General features: G+C 36.2%; 1 protein-coding gene across 2 annotated transcripts in view; it reads left to right on the forward strand.

The window, feature by feature from the left end:
- The window catches only part of LOC150107797 (huntingtin-interacting protein 1-like), a 632881-nt gene that overhangs the window by 583490 nt on the left and 25735 nt on the right, over positions 1–23656 (forward strand). For both annotated transcript variants that reach the window (XM_090392055.1, XM_090392056.1), the window contains one exon: positions 2853–2953. In XM_090392055.1, coding sequence (XP_090248181.1) covers positions 2853–2953 — 101 coding nt within the window. The remainder of the gene's footprint in view (positions 1–2852; positions 2954–23656) is intronic.

The following is a 23656-nucleotide window of genomic DNA, read 5'->3' on the forward strand; positions in this document are numbered from 1 at the left end:
TTTCAACATTTCCTTGGGCCCACAGTCACCCTTGTGTAATGTCATTAACAACCCATTCATTCAGATTTGAAACCTGTAAAACTGCCTTTAGCATTGTAATCATTGCTGTACTTGCACTCATTTGTCCCATAAGTGACTGTCTGCACTTTGCAATAATAAATAATATTTTCATTTAAAATAATAAATAAAATAAAATAAAAATATAAAAATAAGGTTTTTTTTTTAAGTTAAGGGATATTATATCCCATATTCTTTCTTAGCCAAATAAGAAACTCAAAGAGTGTCATGCCAAATATAAAGTTCGGCGATTCCAAGCGTAAGCAAATACCTGGATAGTGCAGCACCTGACCCTTGAAGGTAGTGCAAGCTGAGGCAACTCATATAAAGGGTGGAGCAAGCTCCGATCACTATTCTTGATATTTACCCATAATGTGAACTTAACTCCTAGGAGCTGTATTTTGTTCAACATTATGAGAGAAGATCACTACCCAGACTGGTTTCGACCTTTTTTTGAGGTCTCATCAGTGAGTAGGTAGACCTAGTTAATACCAAGTTTGTAGTGAACAGAACTTATATCCCTTCTATGAGAATTGCCAAGAGTTGTCTTATTAAATTATTAATTATAATGAAGAGCCAAAGGCTTCAATTCGGCAACATTAACTTATTTAAGTTAAGGGATATTATATCCCATATTGTTTCTTAGCTGAATAAGAATAACCTACTCACTGATGAGAACCTTTATCTGATCTCTTTCAATGAAAGGTGAATTATCCGGTCTCATATGGAGGCAGGAGTTTTTTTCACCCAGAAACTCTGGTTTTTTCATCCCCCACAAGAGGCCAACCAGCCCTGTAAACACACACATCCACAGACATAGGACACACCGGGAGGCATAGGGCCAACCACCTTATCCTCAAGATGGTTGCAGTTGTAAGAATAAAAAACCTGAACGCTGTAAAAAGGTAGAAGAGGAGGATTAAGAAAGAAAGAAAAAAGTAGGTTGATGATCTTTCTGTTTATGACATTCGTTTCATTAGAAGCTGAGTTACAGTACCAAGAGTGACTGTGTTTTGATGAACGGTCGGTCGTCACGATATTCATGATGTACGCGATGAATTCTCGCTATCAATCATTTCTAAACTTTGAGATAAAACTCACCATTGACCGTTTGGCCAGGCGGAACAAATTCTTTGTGGATAATTCCATTGGAATCGTAGAAACAAATCAGCATTGTCTTTACTTTTGACTTCTCCAAGCGACTTTTTTTTGGATGCCCCTCTTCTGGTGGTCTCATTTCAGTACTCTGGCGTTTTGTTTTGGGCTCATACTCAAAACACCATGTTTCGTCACCATTAGCGATCGTTTCAAGGAAATTTGAGTCCTTACAGGTGGTTTTAATGAGGTCCTTGCAGTGTTCAATTCAATACATTTTTTTGGTCGTCGGTTAATTTGTGGGGAGCAAATCCCGAATTCAATTTACGAAGGTCCAAACTCTTGGTCAAAATGTTGTGCACAGTTGATTTTGGAATCCCCAATTCATCTTCAATCAATCTCACGGACGATTTCGGGTGGTCTTTGATGAAACGCACTTTTTGGATGTTAACTTCGCTCAGTCCCGTTTTTGGATAGCCTGGCTTTTCATCATCCTCAAGCGTCTCATAATCACTTTGAAATCACTTAATATGCTCGAAAACTTGAGTATGGGATAAGCATTCATCACCGTATGCTTTTTGAAGCATTTGATGCGTTTCGGTAAAACGTTTACCAAGTTTGACACAAAAATCAATCGCAGCTTTCTGTTTGAAACTCATTTTCTGACCGTTCGTCAAAACACACTGTCACTCTTGGCACTATAACTTGACTTCTAATGAAACAAATGTCATAAACAGTTGACACAACACTAATGAAGGTTGCTGCTTTCGACAACAAAAAGATACAACAGGTGGTACCACTAGTTTTTGGACAGGGGGTGTACAGCTATTTACTGATGTGCAAAGGTAGGCAGGGTATTCAAGAATGTGACTGACGTGGTATTTCCAGAATGAACAGTCTGGAATTGTGGGAATGTGAAAATGGTTGTCAGTTCAATTTTAGTAAATGTAAAGTCATTTACTTTGGTGTGATTAAATATCCAATATCATATCATATTATATTGGTTGGATCATGATTAAGATTGTCTTAATACATAACTTAACCAAGCTGCAACTCATAGTCAGTTTTGCATTAATATATCATCTGATGGATGGATGGCGATTCTCGCAAAATGGCTAGCACTACCATCATGCTGCTGGTCCTGTATATATTTCACTATTTTTTTCATTCCTTTTTTACCTTTAATTTTCAAGTTTAAAAAAATTTTAAGCTTTCAACAAAACTTATAGTTCATTTTATTCATCATTTTCCTTGTTTTACTGGTCTCATTTACACATCATTATGAACACCATTCTCTTATTGCAAATGTATTTTTGAAAATTATATTCACCGAAAATATACAAATTTTCAACAGTTTCCTGCACTACTTGATATTTGTAAAATTTATACTTAATTATAAATTATACAAATATATATAATTATATAGCTTATAGCTATAAGCTCAATAACTAATTTTCATGCTAGATCTGTTTATTTGCACTTCTGGAAAAAGGGAGTGAAATTTGTTAGATATTTTAAAGGAGGCAGTATAAAGGTATAAACATCTGGGAACCTCTGAATTAAAAGTCATACAAATTTGAATATAAGTGTTTAATAGCTGATTTTTTTTTCCATTTTATTTTATTTTTATTTATTTTTTGTTTATTTCTTTATTCTTTGTTTATTTATGTATTGATTTTTTTTTTTTTTCATTGTTGTAGGGATCGGCTTCTGTTAAAGAATTTTATAACAGAAACCACAGGTGGACAGAAGGCTTGATTTCTGCTGCTAAAGTAGTTGGATTGGCTGCCAAATTCTTGGTGTAAGTAGCTAAATAATAATAATAAATGCATAATTATATAGTCATCTCTCCTATATAGTGAATTCCTAAGGATTAATTTCGCATAGTGAAAATTCTTCTATATTTAAGGATAATATGTTTAATATAGCATTGTGGTTATGAAGCTATGGTAGAGACTATTTGATTAGTGCAAGAGCAAGTTTACTACAATGTAGTGAACTTGCTTACTTATAATCAACTACATGTAGCATTCTATGGTGTGTATGCCATCCTTCATTTCTCTTGATTTATTGATAGAGCATCTCTCTATATTAAGTGTAGAGCTAGAATATATAACACTTAAATAATATCAGGGAAAAAATTGTTTAAAAATCTTTTATTCTTGAAATGAAGTCTGAAATGTTCTTGATGTATGAAGGATAATCTCATAAGGTACTAATTTCGATAATTATTCAGCAATTCTGTATCTAGTAGCACTGATAGAACTAAATGAATGTAAAGAAATCCCAGCCGTAAAGCCAGAATATATTGATTTCCTAAAATCCTGGTGCTAATAATAATATATGCAATCCATATATTATTTTAGATCTTTCATGAAAAGTTTAGAGTACCATACAACATATAAAAGATGTTTCTGATATCTTGAAGGAGAAATTCCTTTTCTCCAGGTTAATAAACTAGCCTCCTAACTTTGATCTCTTTCCAGAATATGGAAAATGTTATGCTCATTATAATCAGTTAATATGGTCAAACCAGTTTGTCTGTTGAAGTGAAATATTGTAAAAATATTTGATTTCAAAAAATATATTTTAAAGCTTTTCACAGTCGTTACTAAAATTGATACAAATATTCATCTTAATTTTATTAAGATGAATATTTAGCTATTAATATTTCACTGAATTTCAAACCAACACTTTAGAATCACAAAATTCTCGTATTACAGTATTGCTTCTATAACAACTTCATTGTTATAGAAGCAAATCAAAATTTAATGGGCAAAAGACAATGTTCTGTCATTATTTCAGCCTGATTGTCTGAGTGGTTAGCATATTTGCTCTCAAACCAACAGACCATGGATTCACATTCCTCTGTAGGCATGGATGTTTTTGGTTGTCTTTAGGTGGGAGATGAACTTCATTGCCCTGCTTATTAGAAGCCTGAAGTGATAATACATAAAACTCTACGAAAGCGCAGATCGCATACAGCAGCTGCAGCACATCTATAATAGAGTCCAAAATTCTGTCTTCTTTCTTAAACACTTGTACAAGTGCATTTATTTTTTTATTTGCCTTGTAAAGGTTCATGTCACTGTGTTGCAGGTCCAAACTTAATTCAGACAATTCTTGGAGAGCATCACACATCAATCCTAGATCCAATAAAAAGTCTGTAGATGTTATTTTTCTTCTTAAGCCATCATAAGTACATATATCATTTTTATCTCTCCTAGGATCATGCATCGCATCTTCAAAATGATGCACTAGAGATTCAAAATTATTCCACACAGCCAAAACTGAACGGAAACTAGATGAAACCCATCGAGTACTTAAAATTCTTCCAATTTTCAGCAGCTCAGTCTCTAGTGATTCTGCACATAAATGCAACTCTCTATTGTTTTTTGGCGAAGCATGGTATAAGACATAAAGTTTATCAATAAATGATTTGAATCTATTGATTCCTGAAATTTCCTTTACAGCATCACTTACTAATAATTCTAGTCTGTGATTAGTACAATGTCAAACTATAATAGAAGGAAGTTTTTCTAATAGCAGTTTTTTCACTCCACTTTTATGCCCTAACATTACAGCAGCGCCATTGCATGCTAGAGAAACTAAAAAATTTTTTAAATAATCTTCTGTCATCCCATAATAGTTAAGACATTGGAGTAAGGAATCAAATGCACTTTTTGCCGTTACGTTTTCAAGTTCGATCAAGTTCAAAAATAAATTTATCACTGAATTAATTCCAACACCTTCAATACAGCATCGAATATACACTATGAGAGTGGTTTTATTGCTTATTGTTGTTGATTCATCAATTATCAGTGAAATTATATTTTTGGATTGAACGATTTCTTTTTATTCACATTTTTTCTCATTTCTTCACTTACATGATTCACAATATTAATACATACATTTGTTGAATGAAGAATACTATCCATTTCAATTCCATTCAGTTCTTGCAGATCAATTTCACTTTCAAAATTATGGAATGATTGGTTTTCCTTTGCTACTTTATATGCAGTTCTAAAAAGTTTTGCGGTTATTTCTTTTTCACGAGATAATGATTTTAAAAAAAACATTTTCAAGAGTCTTTTTTTTGGCTTCAGAAACAATTTTTAATGCTGCTTTGTGTGTAGCAGATTCTCTGTAATCGAACATTTTTTTCGAAGTGAGCTCATCTGTAGCTTCCTATCTTTGCCAGAATATGTAATCTCATTGTTGGCCCATTCTTTGGAAATTTTCATTCCCATCTTTGTTTCAATTCCAAGAGTTCTAACTTTTCTGCAAGGCATAGAGCCATGTTTCTTTTTGCAAATGTACATCCATTCATTTTTCGAGCAAAAATCATTTTTTTAATCTAATGTCCAGCAATTCAGCCATTCATTTTCAGTTTGGCCTTGTTCCTCAAGATTAGCTTGAGATGATTCTAAAACATCAACTGGCACCATTATTTCCATATTTTTTGACATCGTGTCTGTTATTATTCTGGGCTTTTTATTAATGGGACCGGTAGTTGAGAAGTAATTGGAAATCTTTTTCATTTTCAAACTTGAGGTCAGACTTTTACACTAAAAAATAAAAAAAAGGATATGAAAATAACGACTTTAAATTTATGTCAATTCAATGAAGATATTTTTTAGATAAATAAGTGTTTTACCAAAAATCTTTCGCATGTTGTCAATCACACGTCCATACAGCCACAAACGTAGATGCTAATGGCGTGCACATGCTTGTTACCAGGCGACGCCTGATAACATGCATGCGTACGTGTTATGTATGCGCAAACATTATTTTAAAAAAGTACTTTTGAAAAATTGAAAAAAATCTGTAAAAAAAAATAAAAATACGTGCCGGAACAGCGTTTCGGTGAGTTACGCCAGAAAAAAAGCACTGCTTATGACAACCATCTCATTAATGTATTCGCTGAATAACATCTCACTCCTAAAACTTGGACCACAATGTTACCACTGCTTTCAAGGAATTTATTTATTTTTATTATTTTCAAAAAAAAAAATTTTTTTTAAGAAATACCTTTGCCCATACTATTGCTGATAATGAGAAAACCCTCAAACCTTTGGAAGGAACATATCTTTCATCATACAAAGAATGTGGGTGCAATGGAGAGATGCGACAGCAAAGTGTATGAATTGAGCTTGGAAGAAGCTGCTTAAAATGTTTGTTCGTATATTCACAGGATTCAGCATATGACAAAGCCTTAGAAGAGACTGGTTACAAGATACTGCACCTGGCTAAGGAGTTGGAGGTTGCAATGCAGAGCAGTTGGTGGAAGCTGTACAACTGTCAAATTAAGACTTTACAGAGCAAGATGTGGATGTAATGGAGAGAGGTGACAGCAAAGTGTATGAATGGAGCTTTGAAGAAGCTGCTTAAAATATATGTTCGTATATTCACAGGATTCAACATATGACAAAGCCTTTGAAGAGACTGGTTACAAGATACTGCAGCTGGCTAAGGAGTTGGAGGTTGCAATGCAGAGCAGTTGGTGGAAGCTGTAGAACTGTCAAATTAAGACTTTGCAGAGCAAGAGGTGCAGAAGATGATAGGAGATAAAACAGAACAATAAGAAGCCAAGCCCTCAAAAATTTTATAGTGAAAAATCTGGCAGAGGAATTTGACTCTTTTAATAAGACAATTTGGTTGTCTTATTATGAGAGGCTTAAAGAAGTTGGATCCCAACATGGAAAAATCAGCAAGTGCATCTTTCTCTCTGTTTTGTTAAATTTGCTTTGTTTGTTACAGAGAAATTTATGTTTGATGTAATGTCTTTATTTTTCAAGCCCAGACCTTTGATAAGCTTTGCATTTGGTGAACAATTCTCACAACACTTTGTTGCAATTCCTGAATTTCAAGAATTTGCTATTGATGATCTAGTTCCCCCCCTCCCTTCCTCCTTAGATGAATCACATAATTAATATTAAAAGCAGCAGCTTTTTGAAGAATTGCTCTTGAGCCATGAGTTTCTAGGTGATTATTTTACTGCTAAGTGCACAGATGGAATGTACGTTCATGTTTCATTATTTATTACAATTATTGTACAGTACCCTTATTTAGAGGTCTGAAGTGGTTTGAAAAAGTGCCATATTTGGTCTTAGAGCAGGGCCAAACTATCTAAAAAAAATAAATACAAAAAAAAAAAAAAAAAAAAATATATATATATATATATATATATATATATATATAAAATTAACAAAAATGAGGAAAAAAAGATTCTAGCCTATCCATGGTACAAATGTACTATCTTCTTATGGTGTTATCTTCTATCGAAGGTCAGCGACCATCTTGGCGAACAAACTGCGTTCTTGTGTTAATAGGAGCAGTTGTGCACTGCTCTTTCCTGTCCACGTCTTGATGTTATCAAACCATGATATTCTTTTTCTTCCTCTAGTTCCATTGTCATCAATTCTTCCTACCAAAATAGTTTGTAGAAGTTGGTATTTGCTGTTTCTCATGACGTGGCCAAGATATGATGTTTTTCATTTCTTGATTATTTGTACAAGATCTTTAGCTTTGCCAATGGATTTTAAGACATCTTCATTGGTAATTTTTTCTGTGCATGATATCTTTAGCATTCTTCTGTATAGCCACATCTCAAAGGCTTCAATTTTCTTGATGGTTGTTGCCTTCAATGTCCATGTTTCAACTCCATAGAGCAGAATAGACCACACATAGCATTTCAGCATTCGGCATCTGACTTCCATGTTCAGGTCTTTATTGCAGAATAATGTTCTCATTTTCATGAAGTACTGCCATGCAACTTCAATCCTTGCCTTTATATCTATTTCAGGATCCCACCTTTCATTAAGCCAGCAACCAAGATATTTATATCTTGACACTTGGTTGATATTTTTCCCATTAAGTGTCAGTTTCATCGAAGAGGCTGGATGTTTGCTGATGACCATGTATTTTGTCTATGGTACATGGTACTATGTAGAATGTACTATAGGTTTACAAATAAACCTTTTGTGAGTGGGATGCTCATGTAAACAGTACCTCACACAGTAAATTTTATGTTACAATGTGTATATTGTGTTATTTCACTATAAACAAAAAATAAATTAGTTAAAAATATGAAAAAACAGACCTACACGTTTTAGCATTAAGATATGTTAATTATTTATGTATTCTAATGGTTTATATAGTGATTTCCATCTTACAACCTTTTCGACTTAACAAAGAGACCATAAGAATGGAGCACTGTCATAAGTCATCTGTACACACACACACACACGACAAAAGTATTTGGACACTTAGTTGTGGATAGAAAAAAATGCATTTTAATGATGTGTCTAACTATGGGATGACCTTTGGCCTGAATGACAGCACCTACTCTTCAGGGCATGCTTTCAACCAATTTCTAATACATCTCTCCAATTTCTAATCCGCTCACAAAACCGAAAATGTCCGAAAACTGATTGATTCAATAGATGGGAGAAAAAGGGGAAATATTCTGACAGTCATCAGAAGAAGACTGATGAAATGGTTCAGACATGTGGAGAGGGCTAATGGCATTCCAAAGCAAACACTAGAAGGAATCATTCTAGGATCTAGGGCGATGGGCCAACCTCGATTAAAATGGACTGATAACATCAAAAAAATAACATTGAGATGACTGGAGGAGGCTAGCAAAGAGTATCACCTACCAGCCATGAATGACCCAACGGTTCATTTCGGACTATGGGAGAAGAAGAACATCCTTATAGATTGAAGGTAGTCGCAAAACGAGTATATCTCAGATTTTGGTAAATCAATGAAACCATACTTGTTGAGGCCTGAAGAATGCTTCATTGCTATTACCATCTCCAAAAATAGACTCTCAGGCTTGTATGAGTATGAGATTATGCAGCACTGTAGCAAAAACTATTTTTTCCACTTAATCCTACGTGACAAGCTGTCAAAAGCATGGTCTGTCAGTCCTGAATTACCATAATCATGATGATGATAATAGTGAATATATTTCTTAGATTTTTCAAGGCAGATGTTAACAGATTTCGAATACCTTTCTCTATTAGCTTAGTAGTAAATTAGTGTTCTCGAAGGTATATTGAAGGGGAAAGAGTAGATTTTAAAGGTGACATTAATATACCCCAGAAATGGAAAGACCCTATAGCCCCGAAGTACTTTAATAGCATAAGGGTCATAAAATGAGAAAAGGAAATGGCTGATAATTCTTATAGGAAAGATTAAAGTGAGTGGATCTTCCTCAGAGTACAGGAAGAAGAAAAGGATAGATCCAGCTGGGGGGGGGGGCATGGCAGTGCCACTTCCCTTACAATCAAGATGATTGGCCCTGTTGGTCCACGAGTCCTTATTCAACATATTCGGACCACCCACTGTATCTGGTGGGCCCCTATATCCACCACTTAGGGGACGCTTTCTAGAAGTTACAGAACTCCCCAAAAGATACCATCAGGAAAGAGAAAACCAGGACGTCCACTAAAGAGATTCAGTGATGACTTCTAGGGTTGGAACAGGCAACGCTAGGCCTAAATCTTTGAAAAATGTGATGATGACAATGTTAACAGATCTTCCTGTCTCTCCATCTGTCCATAATAGGCTAAATTGCATTCAAAGGACACTTTTTATGGTCCTGAATTGTTAGTAGATAGGATTTGTCTTTAGGTGAATATGAGAGTTGCTATTAGATAGGTAATTTTAAAAGTGATATGGAGGTGTTTATTTAGCACTTTAGCTCTTTGTGGGACAAAGAGTGGTCTGAATAGAATAGAAGCATGTGGAATTCTATGCGTTTTATAGGGTTGACTCTGGTTGAAAAAAAAGTGTAGTGAAGATAATTGAATCCTGTGGCAAGCATTGGAACAGAAAGCCCTGTTTGTATTACTTTATCCAGGTATCTTCCACTGTGTGTGTGTGTGTGTGTGTGTGTGTGTGTGTGTGTGTGTGTGTGTGTGTGTGTGTGTGTGTGTGTGTGTGTTTTCTATAAACAGAAAAAGATAATGGATCATTTGAAAGATGTGAAACTAATGTGCTAGGAGGGACAGACAGTTTTTTGTGCTGTGAATTGTATTTGATGCTGATTGTTTAAATGCACTAAAAACATATTACTATTATTATTATTATTACGGGCAACTCCAGGGAGTCATTAGACTCATCTGTATGTTCTGTCTTGAAATGTGCTAAAGGAGGATGGAGGGAGGCACCCATTGCAGTCCCATTTAGCTGTTTGTGCATTTTTCCTTTCCATGTAAAAATAATCTTTATTATATATAGTGAATTTAAATAATTCAGAGATGTTTTGTGGGGGGAGGGGAGAGTATCATATCATTACTTCTGTTCTACATTAGTAACCAGAAATGCATTATCACAAGGTATTCATATACTCTGTAAAGTGTACTGTATATGCAGTTTGACCCACTATGGATTGAGAAAAGATCTGTAACATCTGCCTTGGAAGATGCAAGAAACGGGATTAAATGGAAGAAATCTATAGCACTCTAGATGTCATTTAAAGTTGTAGACTATTTTTGAGGCGGCAGCAATAAGCATTCACCCAGTAATCAAGTATGTCTTAATTTATCAAAAATTTTCAAAAATTTGGGAGTGAATCACTGCCACCTTCAACTTAACAACTGTGAAATCCTTCTACAACTACTTCATTATTGATACCTGTATTGTGAGAAGGTTTGTGTGTTCTGAAGATGCTAGTTTGAAATCCAGTGAATATGCTTATTATTCAGGACATCCATGAAGTCATGACTCATAGTGGGAGATCTTTCTTTAACAATGCAGTATGTCATACCACTCATTGAGAGTCTATACTCTTTTTTTGTATGGAAAGTATCCACCTTCAATGCAAAAAATTACTTCTCACACTCTTACTCATCACTCCCTTGAACATTTTCCATGTCCCTCCATATGAAAAGTCTTGCTAGTGTCCATCTAGTAAATATCTCTCAACAGTTATAAATGTCTTGATCATGTCACTCCTTCATTTTCTGCCTACCAAACTAAGCAGAGGGGTGCTTAAGGTCAAAGCTGTATAACTGAGAGGAGACCTCCAGATAGCCTTTAAAGGAATTCAGAGAACTGACCAGTGCTTCTGAACTAATGTCCAGTCCTCACCTTCTCGTGCACCCTGTAAGGTATCTACCTGGATACTGAATGAATGAAGATGTGGTGCCAATTTGGGATTTAGCTGACCAAATTCTATTCTTATTGGTTTAAACCATAATGTAAAAATGATGGTACAACATGACAGAATTTCGTGCTGGCTGGGATGTCACCTGGTTAAACAAAGCCCCTGTTGTTTTCACCAGGGCAAATAGTGAAAAGTCAGCTACTGGAACAAATCCGAAAATACGCCCAACTCAACATCACCAGAGTTTAATATTGGTACTATCAACATAAGAAGCCCGAATGGCAAAGAAATGGAGCTAGCTGAAGAATTGGATAAGTACCAGATCAACATAATAGGGGTGACAAAAAAAAAAAAAAAAAAAAAGGCAAAACTGGTGATATCTTTCTGAGCAATAAATACAAATTGTTATATTCAGGCAATGACAATCAAGGAAAAGATGGAGTAGCCATAGTATTCAACACTAAATATGAGGCTAATCTTGAATGATACGCAATATTAAATAGAGCAATGTGGGCAAATATTAGAATGGGGAACTGGATATTGGGGCTCTAGAGAAAGCTACAGACACAATGAAAAAGGAAAAATTGGTCCTTGTTGGGGATCTAAATAGCAGACTAGGAAATGATTGTCAGACATGCAAAAATATTTTTGGAAATTTTGGAGCAAAGTTAATAATAATGGCAAATATCTGTTGGATTTCTACTCAGGATGTGGACTAGTTATTACTAACACAATGATTCAACTTAAAAATGTCCATAAATTCACACGGAAAAAAGAGGCAAGGAACAAGAAAAGTTTCATGAACTATGTTATTGTTGATAGGGATGTTTGCTCCCTGATGCAGAACATAGTTTGTACAGATGATTTGAAATTGGAAGTGATTACCATTTAGTCTTGAGAAGGATAAAATTGAATTTCATATTGAAAAGAAGAATATATAAGAAAGTTTTAAAGCGAATAAAAGTTGAGCAGCATTCAGATGCGAACTGTAGATTAAATACACATACATTATTGAATCAAAAATGAAAGAGTTTGAGAACCAAACATTAGACATTCAGTGGCAAGTCCTGAAGAAAACATTGATTAATTCAATCAGATAGGCATGTGGTGAGGTTGTCTGCAAGGATAGAAAAATCAGAACTCCATGGTGGACACAGGAAGTTGGCAGTGAAGGAAAAGAAGAAAGAATATCAAAAGTTCCTGGCATATGAGTCTGTATTCTCTTAGAGAATACAGAGATATATGTAAGAAAGCTAAACACTGTGTAAGATTAGCTAAACAAAATTCATGGGAAGAATTTGGAAAGAACATAGAAAAGAAATATCAAGAAGGTGGCAAGATATTCTGGAGATTTTTGAAGAAGCTCAGAAATTGAGGAAAGAGTGCTTGCTGTAAAAATTATTAGAGATAATAAAGATGCCATGAAAACTAGAGAAAAAAGATGTCCTTGAAGTATGGAGTAATTACTTCGAAAAATTGCTAAATTAAACAATCAGTGACAGTACAGTGGTAAAAACCACTGACCAGGCATGCAATCAGGAATACATATCCATACTATACTTGAAGTAGAAAAAGCCATTAAAAGCCTGAAATGTTGAAAGGCAATGGGAGTAGATGATATTTGACCAGAAACTCAATTACAAGGGTTGTTAGAAAAAAATAAGTTAAGCACTTTTTTTTTTTGGAAAAAATCACCTTTATTTCTCAATATAGTCTCCACTGAGGTCTACACATTAGGTCCAGGAAGTTCCAAATTTTTCATCACATCTAAAAAGTAGGATTTGTCAAATTGTGCAAAATAGTCATTGACAGCCTTGATGACATCGTCGTTCGAAGAAATATTTTTCCCACTGAACCAAATTTTCAAGTTTTCAAATGCATAAGTCTTGATAAAAGAGCACTTTTTTTATTATTATTATTATTATTCAGGCCTCCATGGAGTCAAAAGACTCATCGTGGGAGGTCCTTCCTAAGAACATAAAGTCTGTCAAGACTCATCGAGTGTGCAAATTTTGGCTGTTTTTTCCTTCATTTCTTTTAAACAGTCCAACAATGACTCATTGTCTTACCCTTTTCCAAATAGTCTATCATGATAATTCCTTGGGAATCCCAAAGTAAGCATTGTCCACTGTTTTGACTTCTGCTTGGACTCAGGTGTGTAGTTGTGGATCCAAGTTTTGTCTACAGTCATGAATCGCCCAAAAAATCCTGCAAGTTGCAATTAAACATCGCCAAACACTGCATTGAAATGTCTTTTACATGCGTTTTTGATCAACAGTCAACAATCGTGGCGCTCATCGCACACACAGTTTTTTCATGTTCAATGTTTCGTGCAGGATATTATACATCCATTCAGTTGAGATGCATACAATCTCAGCAATCTCATACACTTTCACTCAGTGGTCTTCCATAACAATACCATGGATTTGTCAGTCATTTCCTTCATAGTGACCTCAGTCGAACGTCCAGAGCATGCTTCATCTTCAATGGACTTACGACCATGTTTAAACTCATTTATCCAAAAATAAATAATCTTTAATGCTGGTGCAGAGTCCCCATGAACTGCATGTAACTCGGCTTTGATCTGTGTGGCCATCCACTTCTTCAAATAAAAGTGTTTCATCAATGCACAAAACTCGTTTTTCTCCATTTTATGAAAAATGCGAACACAGTCATTTTAAATGTTTGCCAAACGAGAACTACATGTTGCACATGGCTAAAATTTTGGCCAGGGGTCATGTAAAAGATGATACATGCCGACACTGGTATGAATGAACAAATTCTGTCGCTGTCTATTGGAAATTTACCAACCTCTTCAAACAACCCTCATATGGAGGTATAAAAGTCTTTCAGTGGCGGCACTGCATAGTTCAGAAGGCATGGAAGAGGGACGAATTGCCCATATATAAAAAGGGAAATAAAACTGAATGTGAGAATTATGGAGGTATTTCCCTACTTAGTGTTCCTGGTAAGATTTATGCAATTATACTTGAGAAACAGTTGAGAAGAATTGTGGAAGTGAAGCCTGGTGAAGAACAAGCTGGATTCATGCCAAATAGAGGCTGTCAGGATCAGATTTTCACTTTAAGACAAATAGTTGAGAAATCATGGAAATATAACCAAGATCTGTAATTTAAGATGCCAAGAGAAAAGCTATTCAAAACACTATAGTTGTATGATGTCAATGGAGCATTATATCAAGCAATACTTAGTCTTTATTTGAGTTGTAAGTCAGCAGTTAGAATTGAAGGAAGTACACGAAGATAGTTTTATGTTAAATCTGGTGTCAGACAAGGATGTACATTATCCCCTCTGTTATTCATTATCTCTATGGATCACATTATGAAGGAAAGTGGTATTAAACCTCATATTAAAATTGGAGATGTTAATGTCAGCTCTTTGCTTTATGCAGATGATGATATACTTCTAAATAACTACTACAAGTCTGCAAGATTCCCTGACTATATTGAATAACTGTTGTAATAGATATGGTATTAAAGGTCAGTAATAACAAGACAAAGACTATGAAAATCGGCAGAAGCATTGAAAATATTAACTGCACTGTGAATGGAGAACCTATAAAACAAGTAAATCATTTCAGCTGCTTAGGCAGGATTTTTAGTGAAGATGGTAAATTAACTGGTAATTAGTTTATGGAATTAATCCACTACATCCAGGGCACCTCTGAGAAAATAACCAATATCCTCAAAAAATATGACCTTACTTCTTGTTACAGACCATATAAAAAGTTGGCATCCCTTATCCGCTCTACCAAAGACCAACCACTTCCCCTAGACCTACCTGGTGTATACCAGGTCCCTTGCAGCTGCAAATTGTCCTACTTTGGCCAAACAGGCAGAACAACAAATATCAGGATTTCAGAACACACACACTACATCCGGTTTCACCAGTACAACCGCTCTGGGCTGGCAGACCATGCCTTAGATACCCACCATAGAATTCGTTGGAAGAAAACAAAAATAATACACCACAGCAAGTTTAAATATGAAAGATTATTCAAGGAATCAGTCAGCAGCTCTAAAAAACATTCCTAACCTCAACAAATTTGGGTGCATGAAACTACCCCAAATTTGGGAGACTTACATTATGAGAACTTCAGCCCAACTGCCAAGTCAACCAAATTAGCCCACCAGAGGGCACCATTAGGACTTTAGGAACAATATTAGTTTCTTGCTTTCTTCCTCATTTGCTTTTGTTAGTGCCTGCGTGCACATACCATATCTTTATGTTCCTGAAGATGGCAACATGACGTTGCCGAAATATAGAAGTTATTCATTAAAGTTACCTTTAATTAACATACTTTATATGCGTTGTTAATTCCGTAAACTAATTACCAGTTATGTATGACCAACGTATAAGCCTTGCTACTAGAATGGTAAATTAAGTATGGAAATAGACAACAGAATCAACAAAGCTGGTATGGTAGGAAGTCAACTGAATAAATTTATATGGAATAAGAGAAATTTGTCAAAACACTAAATTAGCTGTATACAAGACAGTGTTCAAACCAATTTTAACTTATGGATCTGAGAGATGGGTTAGAAGTAAAACACTTCACCAAAGACTAGAGACTGCAAATATGAGAGTCCTGAGAAAAATTAGGGACATGAACAGATGGCATTGATGGCAATATCATATTAAAAACGAGGATATTAGGAAAGAACTTGACATTATTAGCATCCGGGAATGTGTTAGCAGAGCTAATCTCAGATGGTATGATCACTTAAATAGAATGGGAGAGGAAAGATTAGCAAAACAAGTGTTCTCAGCAGGTTGGCAGGAAAATGACCTAGAGGAAGACCAAGATATAGGTGGATTGATACGGTGAAAAGTGCCTTAGAAGATAGAAATATGAGATCTGATAATATTGGAGTCTTGACAAGTAACAAGTAACCGATTGATTTGGAGGAAAATTGTAGATGGGAAGTGAATAATGATGTAAATTTTTCATGTAATACTATCATATCCTGTACACCCCTTGAGGGTACATGTCAGGAATTTGATGACGATGACAAACTCTGCAGATTATATGCCTTCAATCTGTTCTCATAACTCACATTCCAGATGTTATTTTTGCAATCCATCTTTGATCCCTCTCCAAGTTTTCTACATCCTCAAATCCTGGTTACGAGATCTGTAAACATATGTTAACAATTAACATGCTAAAATGTATAGAGCTGTTATGTTAATTATTTTAACTGATTTTACTCTTTGTTTATAGTGAAATAATTATTAACTATTTTCAGGAGTGGCGAAACTTGTTTAAAGAAGCTAATGACTGCACATCACTTGCCTTAGAATCCCATAATCCAAAGCACATCTCCTTGCGGACATGTATAATGCTATGCATTATGGGAAAGGTTACTACCCAAACTGGTTTCGACCTTTATTGAGGTGAAACTAAGGTTGAAGTAATGCAGAAGTCATATTTTCATATGCGAGTAACCAAACAGTGTCGCACCTTATTATTAAAATACTCTGGATTAGAGATAGTTGTAAGTTTTTCCACTTGGTTATACTATAAATTAGAGGTGCCAAGAAATGATATTCTTGGTTTAATCCTTTATCCAAGTGTAAGCATAACATAGCATTCATAATACAGGACATGTATAATGCTGTGCATTATACATGTCTGCAAGGAGATGTGCTTTGCATTATGGGATACTAAGGCAAGTGATGAGCAGTCATTAGCTTCTTTATACGAGTTGCCCCAGTCCTGAAAATAGTTAAGGTGCAAACTTCTTTGCTTACACTTGGATAAAGAATTAAACCAAGAATATAATTTCTTGGTATCTTTAATTTCTAGTACAACCAAGTTGAAAAACTTACAAGTGAACCAAACAATGTTTGCATGTGAGGTAACTTCACGGCTCGGCTGCTTGTTCATAGAGGCTAATGACTTTACATAAGTTGCCTTAGTATCCCATAATGCAATGCACGTTTCCTTACAGACATGTATAATGCTATGCATTATTGGAAGGAGGAGTTCTTTCGCTTGGTTGAACAGCGGGAAGGAATGGTGACAAGAGGGTGAGGAGTGGTTTCTTTGCATGGAGGGTGGTTGAACCATGGAATGCATTGCCTGATGGAGTGGTGAGAGCGAGAATGGTCAATGAGTTCAAAGAGTGGTATGATAGACTTTGTGTTTCCTAGGAGGGACCTTCCTCGATAAGTCTTGATAGACTTTGTGTTTCTTAGGAAGGACCTCCCACGATGAGTCTTTTGACTCCATGGAGGCCTGAATAATAATAATAATAATCAGTTTAAGCCAGATTCAGAAGTGATACCAAGGTTGAAGTAATACAGAAGTCATATTTCCGTATACGCACAAACTTTGTTTGCTTACACTTGGATAAAGTTTGGTCGATTTGGCCGGCAAAGGTTGGTCGATTGCCGGCAAAGGTTGGTCGATTGGTAGAGCCTCTGCTACTAATGGCTCAGTTAAGTAAGTTTGAGCACGGTTAGTAGTTGAAAGGGGGCCACTCGTTCGATGCTGTTGGCACACTCTCCCTCGATGAGTCTTTGGACTCCCTGGAGGTGTCAAATAATAATAATAATAATAAAGGATGAAACCAAGAATATCAATTCTTGGCATCGTTAATTTATAGTATAACCAAATGAAAAAAAAAATGGGGGGGGGGAAGCCCCATGACTGTACCCTTGATTAGTTTGTAGAGTTTTCCTTACCAAACAAAATAGCCTGAGTTCATAGTGAACTGAAAAAGCTGAGATATCAGGAGGAAATTCTGCTTGGATAAGTGCTAAAATGTGTTTTAGTGGGACATATGTGAATAAGGAGGAGACATTGAAACTGACCATTAAGTCAGTGTGGTCGAGTGTGAGGTCTTGTATACTGGATTTAAAGTGCTTTGTTGGTATCAGCAAGCACCGAACACATTGCACCAATTTGCTTTTGTGCCATGGACCCCCCTCCCCTCCCTTCCCTCAAGCTAACTTTTTTCATGTATACATTTGAAAAGAATGTCCTAAATTACTCCCCCCCCCCCTAAATTCACTATTTGGCTATGTTATGTGGACAATGTGTTTGGAATTTACCAGGGCCCACTTTACACACTTTCCTTTCTCATGTCGGCATCCAAGAATCCAATTCACAACAGAAATAGACAGTAACAGTCTACCCTTCCTAGGCACCCTAGTTACAAGACAATCAAATGGATCCCTGACCTTCACAATCTACAGAACCCCCCCCCCACACACACACACATATGTAGATACATCTATCAATGGTCACATCATCCTGCCCCTTCTAACAATTTGGGACTATAAAACAGTCTACTGTGCAAAATTAATTTGCTCAGATAACAGTGCACTCAACAGAGTTCACCCACATAAAAAACACTTTTTTGGCCAATGGCTATACTTCTCTCCAAATACAAAAAATTTTATCGCCATGCATACACCATCCCTCCCTCCCCATAAACATAGATTACAGCAATTCTATCACCATCCCCTATATTCGTGGCATCTTAGAAAAGATGTCCAAGATATTTAAAAAAAAAAAAAAAAAACAATTTTGTGACCACCTATAAACCACAAACAAAGCTATCAGCCCTTTTTCACTCACCCAAAGACCAGTTACAATCTCCAAATTTATCTGGAGTTTACCAGGTACCCTGCAGCTGCAACCTTTCTTATTATGGACAAACAGGCAGGACAGCCAACATCTGCATAACAGAGCACCAAGATTACATCCGATTTCACCACTGCGGCAGCTCAGGATTAGCAGACCATTCTCGATACCCAGCACAGAATCTGTTGGAAAAAAGTCTCCTTACTCCACCAAAGTAAGTTCAAGTTTGGGAGACTTTGTGATACATCACACCTATGGATATGAACCATAGAGAGGTTTTGTGAAATGTGCAATCCACTATGGGGTCTATAGTGGCAAAATCTATACCAATAGTCAGTAATTAATTGGTAATCTTCTAGTAGTGAAGAAATTGATTATTAATGGTTCTTCATTGTTTTAGTGAGAACTGAGGCGAGCACAATAGATCATTAGTGAAAGACTTATCTTCTTTTTTTGGATTGGGCTGAATATAAGCTTGTTCCCATGCTGTGGGATGGTGGCAGCTAAATATGAATTTTGCATAACTTTTGAGTACAATGGGACTGATAACATCAGGACTTGAAGATTTTTTTGGTAGAGAATGATATATACACACACATTGATCATCTGTGTATAGAAGAATGATCTATACACAGATCTATACATGGAAGATCAGATTCATTAGGTGATGCCATGGTTTAATCTAGAGAGAGACATGGATGGAAGCATAATAGACAGAAGCTATGCCTTTACAAGAAATCAGAAGGCATGACTCCATTTGTATAGGAGATGAGGTTTTACATTTTTTTCTTTCAAAGTCAAATTTGAATTTGTTGGTAATTGTTTTTCAGCTGCTATGAAATAGCAGAAGTAAAACTTCTGATCTTTCATCATTCTCTTATCCAACATCTAGATGCAACATTGGTAAGGCAGGAGGTCAGTCTTATCGCCTAGAGATAAGGCTGACCACCTTGTATAGGTTTTCCCTTTGAACTCTTCTATTGACCGCCATAAAAAGTCAGCTGATACTGTCAAGAAGCTCACTGAACACTTTCTCTGATCTTTTACAAAAAAGACAGAGGGAGAATCCTTAGTAAGTTAGATAGCATCAGATCTCCTTGTTCAGTTGGTATTCCTTTTGCCATGAGAGGGTGGAAGATACTGTAATTTCTCGAATATAACTCTCACATTTTTCCTCAAAATTAAGTTTAAAAATCGGGCTGCAAGATATATGTGGGGATTTTCGGAAACTAAAGTATTTCAGGAAAAAACTAAATTGACATTTATAATTAAATCCTCAGTATTCATTATAATTTTAATTGCTCACATAGAGCCTCCACAACTCAGTCAGTATTGACAAAGCTGTTTAGTCGGAAAGACTGGCCCTGTGAACACACACGAATTTAGTTATAAAATGCATATACTTAATCCCTCATTTAGTAGACTCAACCTGTCCTAATGGACAGGGGAGAAGGGGGGGGGAAAACAATACAAATGAATAGATAAATTGCTCGCATTATTTATAAAATGAATGTATTTAAATTTTATTTACCTTCTTTTTCACCTTCTTTGAAAAAATTGAAATTTGAAAAAAAACTGAAAATGGTTATGACTTACCAAGAATCTCCTATTCGCTATCGCTACTTCTGGTCTCGAGAGCAGTTTCCTTGTGTGCATTGTCAGTCTACTCAAATAGCGTCATCGTCGTTCCCATTCAGGACATTAGAGATGCAGGTTTTTAAAAACTCTTGGCAATTTTTTCTGGGCAAAATCATGTCTGAAGCTCTCAAAATCCAGTTACACAACAGTTCTAATAATAGCCCCTTAATCATGCCTGCCAGAGTCAAGTCGTAGCTGCTGGCTGCCATCCACTCCGGGTAAAATTTTCGTACGTAGTTGAATGATTTGTTGGCTGATACATCCAAGTATTTGTAGACTAAGGTGTAAGACCACCAGGAATAATGGCCACATCGGTCTTCACATCCCAAAGCTTTTTACTATTTATGCCATAATAATAAAATTCACTATTTATTGCTTAAAGTTATAATCTTTTTTCATGTGCGAGGCATATGCAAAACTTCTTAATTTCTTTTCGTAAAGTAAAATCAAGGGTACAAGATATATGCGAGGGCAAGTTATATTCAAGTAAATACAATAGTTCACATGGTGAATTTTGGTGCCGAAAGATAAGTTCTTTTTTGGAATATTTATTGACAATTAATTGCATCATTATATTTATGAATGTTTGATTAACTGTAAGAGTAGTTGGCTTAATTTTCTCATTTTCAAAATTATAATATTTGTCATCTTGTACACTGTGTGGCGCATCTTGGTAATGATGCACAAAACAATGGCAGACGATTTTAACATGTGTGATTACATTTGCTACAGCATGTGCAAAATGTATGGTCCTCAAAGAATGAGGGATTTATGGAAGGAGAATGAAACTGGAGAACATGTTCATTGAAAGTGTTTCGTGAGTGAATGCCAGAAATGTGACGAGAGTAAGAAGAATGATAGTGAAGAGTAGAAAGACAAAACCTGTGATAATGAGATTTGGCATAGTTAGTGTTACAAGTGGTATGAGTGACTTACAAATGACAGTGGAAAATGAAGAGAATGACCAGAAGGTAATGAAAAAAGATAGGCACTTACATGGAGTTCTTCACAGAACAAAAAGTGACATTGAGTTGTTGGAGAAATGCCTGTCAAATAGTATGATACAGAAGCGAAAGAAGGGGGGGGAAAGCAAAGAATGAAAGAGCAAAAGCATGAGAATAACAATTGGGTTTTTAAATTACCTGAAGTATGGTGATTAATTGATAAGTAAGTCCTTGAGGAGAGTGTGACGAAATCATATATTGCTGCGCTATAATTAAGGATGTCAGTGATGCTGTAAGAACGCAGAGAATTAAGGTGAAATAGATTTTTATTTTGGCTGGTACAAATGATTGACCCCATGACAAGTGTGATATGCGAGAAGATATGAAATAATTGCTAGTGCATACAAAAAAAGAAGAGTGAGAAAGTAAAAGTTGTGGGTGGGTCTGTTGCCATGGTAAGATAGAGGAGAGCTATGATTGCGAATGAGTCAGTGCACAAATTGTGCAGGAAGAATGGTGGGGAGTTTGTGGAGTGAGTTTGATGGAAGGAAGGATTTAGCTAAGGTGTATAGCTTGCATCTAAGTGGATTTATAATAAATGTAGTTTAATCCTTTATCTAAGTGTAAGCAAACCAAGTTTGCACCTGAAGTATCTTCAGGACTAAGGCAACTCGTGGTAAAGGTGGACTAAGCTCTCATCACTTAGTATCTCCCATAATGCAAAGCACATCTCCTTGCAGACATGTATAATGCTATGCATTAAGAGAAGAGCCAATACCCAGACCGGTTTTGACCTTTGTTGAGGTCTCATCAGTGAGAGCCAGACCCAGATATGGTGTGGAAGCAATGGAGAAGTCATATTTACCTATACGAGTTGCCAAAAGGTGTCTCACCTTATTATTAAATTACTCTGGATTTAGAGAAAGATGTTGGAAGTTTTTTCCCACTTGTGTTGACTATAATAAATTTACCCGTGCGGTTAGCCTAGTGGCTTTGCGCTTCACAACCATATGCCTGGGGTAGGAGTGTCCCAGGTTCGATTCCCGTTGTAGACGTGAGGAATTTGAGGATCTTCCTCAGGCATAGCCAAGTTAGTCGGTCTTGGGCGCGGTCAGTAGGGTTTTTTCCGCCAGTTTATCTGGCGTTTTTCATCCTGCAAACAGGCAAACCGGCCCCATGAACATACGCCTCTACAGTCAAAAATATATCCCCCCCCAGCGGCAGACCAGACGACGGGTCAGTTGGGAGTAGTACTAACAAGAAGTCGCATCTAAAGTAACACGCGGACCCTGCATGGGAAGCAGGAATAACGCGTAGTAGAAGAAGAGTAGACTATAATAAATTTAGTTTAATCCTTTATCCAAGTGTAAGCAAACAAAGTTTGTGCCTGAAGTATCTTCAGGACTGAGGCAACTCATGGTAAATGTGGACAAGCTCTCATCACTCTCTGTCTCAGTATCTACTATCTTACTGAGTAGTGTCACCACCTCCTGGTCTGGCTCCCACTGATGAGACCTCAGTAAAGGTCGGGGCCAGTCTGGGTAGTGCCCCCTTCCCTTAATAAATAGCATTGTGTGTGTCTGCAAGGAGATGTGCTTTGCATTATGGGAGATACTGAGACAGGGAGTGATGAGCACTTTGGTCCACCTTTACCACAGGTCACCCCAGTCCTGAAGATACGTCAGTTGCAAACTTTGTTTGCTTACACGTAGATAAAGGATTAAACTAAATTTATTATAATCTAATTGGTGTCTGCTATAATCTACAGAGTATAAGGGAGAATGTACTACTGTAGATGACATGCACTTGCAAATTAGCTGATGAGTACAGGTCAAATTATTATTATGGAAGGAGAATGAAAGAGAAATGGGAGGATTTTAACTATAGGAGCATAGATTGGGAGGAGGAATTCACAAGCAGGGAAGGAAATGGAATTTATACAACTGCTGATAGATAATTACCTGTGCAAACAAGTAATGGAGGGGACCTGCAGTTCAAGGGTGATAGCAAAGAGGGATAAAAAAAGAAAAAGTTGAGCAGAATGCCCATGAGCAGTATAAGGCACGAGCAAGAAGGGTGACCTGTATGGTAAGGAAAACCAAAGCTAATTATCAGAGAAAGCTAGCTGATGGGGCCAAAAGAAATCCTAAAGAGTTCTTTCACTATGCAGCAAGTAAAAGGAGGAATGACTAT

This window comes from Typopeltis vanoorti, chromosome 4 (genome assembly GCF_054136105.1).
Source record: "Typopeltis vanoorti isolate ZY-2024b chromosome 4, IOZ_Tvanoo_1.0, whole genome shotgun sequence".
Classification (NCBI taxonomy): Eukaryota; Metazoa; Arthropoda; class Arachnida; order Uropygi; family Thelyphonidae; genus Typopeltis; species Typopeltis vanoorti.